We start from the raw sequence: 9476 nt of genomic DNA, 5'->3' as shown, positions 1-9476 counted from the left end.
CCCCCCCCCCCCCCCCCCCCCCCCCCCCCGGAAGAACAATCATTTACAAGAGTCACAAATTTTTTTGACATGCCTAGGAAAGAACTTAAATGAGTGTACCTATACCAAAAAAAAAAAAAAAAAAAGATAAATTGTTTAGTGTTCTGAATGAGCAAAAATATACCAATAAAAAAGGGTAAAAACAACCAATATGGGAAAAACAAGTATTAGCAGATGTTAAACTCTACACAACACTAAAATATTTTATAAAGTGAAATATTCACTTAACCATCAACAGACCAGTGGAATTGAATAGGAACTAGTATGGATTGAATTCCATCCTTCTGAAATCTAGGAAGAAAGGTCTCGTTAGAAACTGAATCAGCCAGGGCAACCTGGGTGGCTCAGTCGGTTGAGCATCCGACTTTGGCTCAGGTCATGATCTCAGGGTCTGTGAGTTCGAGCCCTGCGTAGGGGTCTGTGCTGACAGCTCAGAGCCTGGAGCCTGCTTAGGATTCTGTGTCTCCCTCTCTCTCTGCCCCTCCCCTGTTCATGCTCTGTCTCTTTAAAGCTAATAATTGAATAATAGGGTGCCTGGGTGGCTGAGTTGGTTAAGTGTCCCACTTTAGCTCAGGTCATGATCTCATGGTTCATGAGTTCGAGCCCTACATCAGGCTCTGCACTGGTGATGTGGAGCCTATCTAAGATTCTGTCTCTGTTCCCCTCTCTCACTGCCCCTTCACCACTTGTACTCTATCTCAAACTAATACACTTTAAAAAAAAAATGAAACTAATAACTGAATAATAACGAGAAAGTATAGTATAGTCAGTAAAGAAATGCTAAAGCAAGTGTTAAGCTGAAGTTTTCTGAGAAAACAAAATAAAAGCAACCAGAATGGTGATATGGGACATACTCCAAATCTTAATTTTCAAGAAACAGCTATCACATGGCTCCAGAAGAAAGAGAATAGAAATGGTAACAGGCAGGTTTTTTCCTTTTCAGGGAATATTGGCAATATTAAAGAATTAACTGTTGCAATACAACTGCTGGGACAAAGTCACAGAATTCATGGATGTACAGAAAAGCCATTAACAGTACAATTTATTACCTTTTCAATGGATTGACAAAATGAATTGGTAATTTTGGACTACATGAATGTTATCATTATTAGCATTATTAGCATTTCTTCCAGTTCCAGGAAAACTATTGCCCAAGTTGCTTTCTCTAACTCAATTTTCCTATTTTTCCATTTGTGACTTACCTGTGACAATAAAAAGGAAATGTTCCTGCCATTATCATTTCCTCAAGACTAGCAAGCTGTCGGCCTACGTTCTCTATTCCACATAAACTCTTAACATGCTATCTTTATAATTATTTAGTTAATGTAAAAGAGGGGAAGGCATTTCCATAAATTCAATGCATGCTTTTGGTGAATCACAAATAAAAAACTCAGCAAGGCAACATCATGGAAAGGAATGCTTTGGGAAACAGGCAGATGAATTCAAGACCAAAAAGAAGCAGTGACCAGATTATAAGTTCTTCTGTGTTGAAATAAAGAGACAGAATTGTATCTAGGAAATTTCTGGAAACTACTAAAGAAATATTAGACCCAGGTTTTAGAAAGTTCAGTATGATAAGCAATACAGAAGCTAGAGAACTTAGGTAAAACTGGGCCATGAAAAAATATTAGGTCTTTATCTGCAGTAATACAGGACAGATAGAAGGTAAGTAGAGATGAAAAGGATGAAACAGAATCAAAACCAAAGAACACTTGTTTGAATAAATGGAAGAATCACTAACTCCTAGGTTTATGGCTGCTATTGCTGCACAATGATACCATTCTCCAAATCCACAAAAAGCCCAAAATCTTACATAGCGTAGCTTAAAAACTTAGCCAAAAATACAGATTCATTCTACCTTAATGACACTCAAGATTTGAAAGTCCAAACATATAAACTAAAATATAAGGCCTTGGGGTGCCTGGGTGGCTCAGCCAGTTAAGCATCTGGCTTCAGCTGAGGTCATGATGTCATGGTTCATGAGCTGGAACCCCCGTGTTGGGCTCTGTGCTGACAGCACAGATTCTCTGCTTGGGACTCTCTCTCTGCCCCTCCCCTGCTTGCTCTTGCTCTCTCAAAATAAATAATATATATATATATATATATTCTTTCTCTCTCTCTCTGCCCCTCTCCCTGACTCACATTCACTCTCTCTCTACAATATAAAAATTTTCGGGGTACCTGGGTGGCTCAGTCAGTCGAGCAATCGACTTCAGTTCAGATCATGATCTGTTTATGGGATTGAGCCCCACATTGGGCTCTGTGCTGACAGCTCAGAGCCTGGAGCCTGCTTCAGATTCTGTCTTCCTCTCTCTCTGCCCTTCCCCTACTCCTCTCTGTCTCTCTCTCAAAAATAAACAAACATTAAAAAAGAAATTGTTTTAATTTTAAATATAAGGCCTTATTCAAATAGAAACCTTTATTCAAATGTTACCTACCTTTTCTCACTAACATCTTCCTTGGTTATTCAATCTAAAACTTTAACATACTTCCTACAAAATACTCCCTATCTCTTTTTCCCTGTTTTATTTTTCCCCTTAGCACTTAGAACTCTCTTGCATATTATGTACTTCACTTATTATACTATTTCTTCGTCCCTCACCAGAAGGTACGCTGCCTTAAAAACTAGGACTTCTTTGTTCATTTACATATCCCCAGTGCCTAGAACAGTGTCCAGCACACTGAGTACCACTCAAGAAATATGTTATATAAAAGACTCACTTTTAAAAAGGGAATATTCCCTTTTAATAATCTAGGATTGATTAAGCCAAAACTCAGCATATATTGGCTACTGAAATATGAATGAGAGTGGTTTGAATGACTGACAAGAAAAATTTAGATCGGATTACAAAGGAAAATAGTAAGAAAGATACTAAAGCCCAAAGGAGTCTAGTGAAAATGGGAGAAAAATCAGAGGTATAAAGTGATAGAATAAGCATGACACTGTAAGAGCAAGAAAAGGGGAATCCAACAGAAACGACAGTTAATTGTAAAATTCCTCAAATAGAACGGTTTTGAGTAAGAACCAGACCCAGAAAGTAGGCTGCTGAAATGAAGACCAGAAGGTCAAGACTATGCAAAGGAAAGCAGCCAAGAATGATGACGAGGCTCAGATGTGGAAAGGTTGGCTAAGGGAAGGAACTGCTACACTGGACAGAGGACAATGAGCTAGAGGGCAGTGAGCTGAGTGGTACTGTGTCATCAGCAGCACTTAAATACATGGCTGACAGAATATTCTGTAAGGGGAATACAGAACAGTAAAAATGCTGAACCATCTCTACTCCCACTGGCACTTTCTAACTCTGTGATATTATGGTGAATAGAACCAGTATCTTTCAAGAGACTGAGCTGCTGAATCCTCAGGGGAAAGCTTGTTAATGCAATGGGTTTTCAGTGGAGGAGAAGTTCTGTAAGAGGACGGAGGTTTCATAATGGAATAATTCACAGAGGTGCACAGTGGGCAAAGCTAAGCAGAAAATTGCTCTGTACTTTTATAAAGTTCAATCCAAGGTAGAAAGATGAGACCTGATCTTCTAAGGTTTCCAATGGTGCAGAGTGGGTAAGTCTCGTTTTTAAAAATCCCCTGCTGTGTCATAACTACTTTATTTTCTTCCTAGGAAACAAATACTCTAAAATCTTGTTTTAGGCTCTAGTAAAGAAACCCCAATTTATCAATGTCTTTTTAAACAAGAGAATCATTATCTTATAGGCATTTTCATTTTTACAACCATTTTTATCCAAAACCTAGTAACTTATTAATTCAAACAACAATTCCTTAAGTCTCTGATGAATTCTTAAAACCTGAAATGTTTCTATTTCTCCTTTCCTCTTTTTAATATTACCTTTGTCACTGTTTATAAGGTATCTATCTTCTAACTTTGCTTTGATACAGCACTTTGATAACAGTGCCTTTTTCTTGTTTCCACAGAATGTTTTAGGTAATCCAGATGTCCTACTTTACCTTTCTATACAGCCTACCCTATTTCTTGTTATATCTTTGTACATCACATGCTTTCAGCAGTGTAACAGCTTTAAACTAGTAACTTTATAGTATTTTTATTATTTACCACATAAACTTAAGAATAGCTAATTAAGGGGCGCCTGGGTGGCGCAGTCAGTTAAGCGTCCGACTTCAACCAGGTCACGGTCTCGCGGTCCGGGAGTTCGAGCCCCGCGTCGGGCTCTGGGCTGATGGCTCAGAGCCTGGAGCCTGTTTCCGATTCTGTGTCTCCCTCTCTCTCTGCCCCTCCCCCATTCATGCTCTGTCACTCTCTGTCCCAAAAATAAATAAACGTTGAAAAAAAAAATTAAAAAAAAAAAAGAATAGCTAATTAAAAATCCCATGGCAATTAAAAACCGTGTTTAATAATAAATATTTTAGCAAATATTAAATATTATTACTGACAGTTTATTCAGGTACTTATAAAGATTCTAAAGGTATATTCGAATTCAGTATTCCAATTTAAATATCACATGCAATTCAGCTAAAAACAATCAAATAATATAATCTATACATACGGTAAATACTCTGTAAAAATGTTTACCTATGAAACAGAAGTGTGAAACTAACAGAGAAGGGTCACTGTATCTATTGAAAACTGAATGCAAAGAGAAAGCTTCTATCACGGGAAATGTGAAGCTCCACAGTGAGGATTATCTATACAAATTAACAGTTGAATTTTAGTCCGTATTTTAAAAAACGTGATCCAAGATACCACTAACCTGTCTTGAAGAAATCAAAATTTAGGAAGAAATGGAAGATACAATTCACATAAATGGAAAAAGCAGTTCTGAGAATCCATCATTGCCAAATACTATTCCATCCATCCCCAAGTGTCTGGGAGAAATAATACCTTCATTATCTTAGACTACAGCACCGAAGCCTAGTGCTTCTTTTGAATGTATTCTCAATCACCAATAAAGTATGAAAGTCAATGTAGAACAGAACTGTCCAACTTTTTCCTTAGGCATACTTAGAAAAATAACATTTGTTTTTTGTTGTTGTTGTTTTTTAATCTTTATTTTTGGAGAGGGAGAGAGAGAGAGAGCGAGGGAGAGAGAGAGAGAGATACAGGGTATGAGCAGGAGCAGAGAGAGGGAGACACAGAATCCGAAGCAGGCTCCAGGCTCTGAGCTGTCAGCACGGAGCCCGACGCGGGGCCCGAATTCACAAACCGCAAGATCATGACCTGAGCCAAAGTCAGCGGCTTAACCGACAGAGACACCCAGGCGCCCTGAAAAATAACATTTGTAAGGCAACAAGGGAAGATGAGGAGCTGCTGGTGGTGAAGAAGCAAGCAGCCTCGAAGCTCCTGCCACTTTTACCTAGTCATGCACAGCACACAGGTGGAGAAGCTTAATTCAGGGTATCAAAGGGTAGCCTGAGAAATTCTACCTTTGTAAGCATTATAAACACAGGCAAGTTATAGGTAAGCATTATAGGAAATAATTTCTTAAGTCAGAGTAAAACAAATACCGTATGATTTCACTCATATGTGGAACTTAAACAAAACAGATGAACACAGGGGAAGGGAAAAACAAAAAGAGAAGGAAGCAAACCATAAGAGACTCTTAATTATAGAGAACAAGCTGAGGGATGATGGAGGGAGGTGGGCAGAGGATAGGCTAAATTGGTGATGGGTATTAAGGAAGGCACTTCTGTTGAGCACTGGGTACTATATGTAAGTGATGAATCACAAAATTCTACTCCTGAAACCAGTATTACACTATACTGTAAACTTAAAAAAAATAGGAAATAATTTCTGATCTCTCTGAATGAAATGAATGAACCAATGAAGTGGTACTGACCTAATTACACAAAATATTTCCTTCCTGAAAAAATCCCAATCAGCCTACTCTTTATTTGTGCTCCCTTTTTCTTGTGTAGGAAAAAAAAAAAGTGAAATATAACTCTTTGAGAAGTACAAGAAGACATTTTTAGTACAAGTCATTGTAAATCAAAGCCTGGAAAAAATCTCCTACCGGAGTACTTTTATGCTTGAGACAAGCTATCTTCTTCACTATTGTTACCAGTATTCTGACCTACTAAAATTCATCCAAAGTATAAGATGCTAAGATGTGAACCATATAAAAAATGGGTACAGAACAGTTTTTACCAAATATCTTTTATATGATTAACTGTTGCATAAAGACAACAGTAACATGTAGTTTACTTACCAAGAAGGATTTAAAAAAGAACTACTATTAACTTGGGAAGAATTTTGCAAACTTACAGACTCAACAGTCATAAGGTACTACTTCTTTAGAGCATGAAACTAGAACCCAGAAAAATGCATTAAAATAAAACCAATCAATAAAAGTATCTACAGATATGGACATTAATGATCCCCAAATGCAGTGATAATGAAAAAATACATAGCTTCAGAAGGATCTTGGTCAGATGTGTACTACCCAGGAGAGGGGGCCAAATAATCTACTTACTTCACTTCTCTGTCCCATTTGTCTTGAGATTCCAAAAGACTTTGCTATTTTCAACGTATAACCATGCATTATTGCCTCTGTTTTTGATCATACAAGTCCCCATAACCCAAAACTCTTTACTATAGCTAATCCCAAAGGACAAATGGCAACCCTCCAACTGAAAAGTAATTTTTCTTTCGTGTCTACATAGAGGTATATTTATCATCCCTGTCTCACAAATAACAAGTTTCCTCTAGGTGAAATGATTAGGTAAAACAACAGATGTTCTGAATCCTAGGTTAGTGCTGCTATCAGAAAAACCTATTTTCTTGTTAGTCCATTAAGATTCTATACCCTAGGACTCAGGCACTCAAATTAAGTCCTAACATAAGGAAAGAAGTTTGTGTTCTTTCTGAATCCCAGTTTTATTCTCACTAGCTTTCTGTCAAGGCAACACTCTCAGCAACCACCTAATCCATTAATCTGAGCGATCTCTGACCAGCTTCACTCCTAGTTACGTAGATCTGGTCTCGTATTTAATTATCGTAAACTGTTCATCTTCATTAATGTAACTAATATTCTGTTTCACTCTGAGATATCTTTTCTCTATTTTACATCTAGGTCATCTTTTCCTTGTTTCATGCCTTTTCTAGCAAACTTTTTTCTCCAATTCTTTCTCCACCTTTGACTTGTCTTCTCTTTTTCTATCTTTACTATTAAAACATGTCTTAAATCTTCACTACCTCACTCAGTTCCTAAAATCTACAACTTCTCTTCCAACAACATCCCTCAGTTATCATTAGCTCAGACAAGAAGCATAAACTCCAGGACAGGTCACCAAAGCCTCTTTCATAGAAGTTTACAAGGCTTATTTTAAATACGCATTAGTATATGCCATCCACCATCTTATCCAAAGTAAAAACGAACCACTTTTAAATATTTAAACTTTTAGAGATGACATGTTAAATTTACTATATACACTTATGACTTCAACTGGGGTTTCCTACAATCCTTAAACCACATTCCGGTTAATTGAGATACACAGTCAGGAATGTGAATCATAAACTCAAAAAACTAGAGTTGGAAGGCTTTCAAGAAGATTTAGGGTAACTCACCATTTAACTGAGGCAGAAACTGGGGCACAGACAAGTTAGGCAACTCTCTAAATTACTAAAATATTTTAGTAGTAAAAAATATCCAGAAACCAAAATTAAAAGTAGATTTATTCAAAACGTTCATGTATGAAAGAATTATTTGGAACTTAAAACACATTCTCAAGAGAGATAACATTATTGATGCTAAATGGGCTCACAAAACAGTCCACAATTACATATTTAAAGGGAACTCAAGTTATTTTCAAGAGTCTTGGAAATTTTTGGCATTTTATTCTCATTTTGCTTCTAAGTATATGCTTTCCTTTTGCCTGATACAGAAATGACATTAACATTACTCAGCTTCTCAGATACAACTGCAGTTGTTTTCTGGCTCACAAACGAACAAAGGAGAAAGAGCTTTCCACACCAATTAAAAGAGAGTAAATATCTAACATTATCAAAGTTGAGATTCAAATTTTAAAATACACAGATGTAAGAAAACATTCATCTGCGCGGAAGATGTAGTATTAAAATCAAGGCTGGCAACCAGGTAGTCTTATGTGCCTAGGGTAACTAGATTAATAGAGAATGAAGAGAAAGAACCTGAGAAAAGAGTCCAGAGTAGGAGCCAGTAAAATATTCTGTAAGGGTCGAAATACTTATGCTCTCTGCTGCAACTGTTCAATTTTGTCATTGTAATATGAAAGCAGTCATAGACAAATGTAAATGAATGAGCTAGGCTATGTTCCAATAAAACTTCACTTTCGGATACTTAAATTTGAATTTTATATAATTATCATGTGTCACAAAATGATTATTCTTCTTCAATTTTTTTTCAGTCATTAAAAATGTAAAAACCAGGGGCACCCGGGTGGCTCAGTCAGTTAAGCATTCAACTCTTGACTTTGACTCATGGTTTTTTGAGTATGGGCCCTGTATCAGGCTCTGCACTGACAGTGTGGAGCCTGCTTGGGATTCTCTCTCGCCCCCTTTCTCTGCCCCTCCCCTGCTTGCTCTCTCTCACTCAAAATAAACAAAAATAAACTTTAAAAAAATGTTAAAACCATTTTGAACTCATGGGCCATACAAATACATAGCAGGCCTGGATATTCCCTGTGCATTTTAGTTTGTCAACCACCAGTCTATGGAAGAAAGAGTGGGAAAGAAGGAAAGGCAGTGTGTACTTAGTTTAATAACTGTGTGGACTAATCATGAATACTTTTGCATTAAATCTAATTAAAAATTGCAGCTCCCTTCTAACATATGTATATTAATGAGTCCCAGTTGGCATATTTCACTATCTTTAACATTTAAAGAACTTAGAAACATAATCAGTGATCCAGGACAAAAATAATTCTCATAAATAACGTTACACTCAGCAAAACTTTAAGTAGATAATTCAATCTATAGAACCTTAAAATTATATCAACAGATACATTATTCATTACCATTTTGTCCCTGAGTCGCTCTCCACGGATAAAAAAGTCAGCGCAGCCATCCTCTTCCTGGTGAGGGACTTTGAAGACAGTGACGCAGCTTAGTCCACTCCCTCCAAGTGGTAACCATCCACCACTTGAGTCATCCCGGGTCATCACCACAGCTCGCACTCGTGCATAACTATTACTAAAACAGATGCAAAGATATGAAATTAGGTTTTCCATAAACAAGAAAAAGCCAAGCTGTCAGTCTTATTTGAGAAACCAAAGACCACATTAGTTAATGTGTGGTAACTAATATGTTTCCTACTTCCATGATAGTCCACAAGGTAATCTATTTGAAAGAGGTAAAACACCCACAAACTAATTTAAAAGGTTAACCTTTATTTTGAAGCCCAATGTTACAATAAAAGACTACAGATCTCTTATTTCAATTCATCATCTGAGTACCTCCAGCACATCTATCTGATGGTCATGGAACAAGTTA

General features: G+C 37.0%; 1 protein-coding gene across 2 annotated transcripts in view; it reads right to left on the bottom strand.

Moving 5' to 3' along the window:
- Positions 1–9476, bottom strand: part of SPRED1 (sprouty related EVH1 domain containing 1) — a 140766-nt gene that overhangs the window by 64356 nt on the left and 66934 nt on the right. For both annotated transcript variants that reach the window (XM_040492250.1, XM_040492251.1), the window contains exon 2: positions 9002–9176. In XM_040492250.1, coding sequence (XP_040348184.1) covers positions 9002–9176 — 175 coding nt within the window. The remainder of the gene's footprint in view (positions 1–9001; positions 9177–9476) is intronic.

The sequence above is a fragment of the Herpailurus yagouaroundi genome, unplaced genomic scaffold (assembly GCF_014898765.1).
Source record: "Herpailurus yagouaroundi ecotype Mexico unplaced genomic scaffold, PumYag 184, whole genome shotgun sequence".
Classification (NCBI taxonomy): Eukaryota; Metazoa; Chordata; class Mammalia; order Carnivora; family Felidae; genus Herpailurus; species Herpailurus yagouaroundi.
Note: the sequence above shows the minus strand (reverse complement) of the source record. Positions and strands in the feature narration are given on the sequence as shown.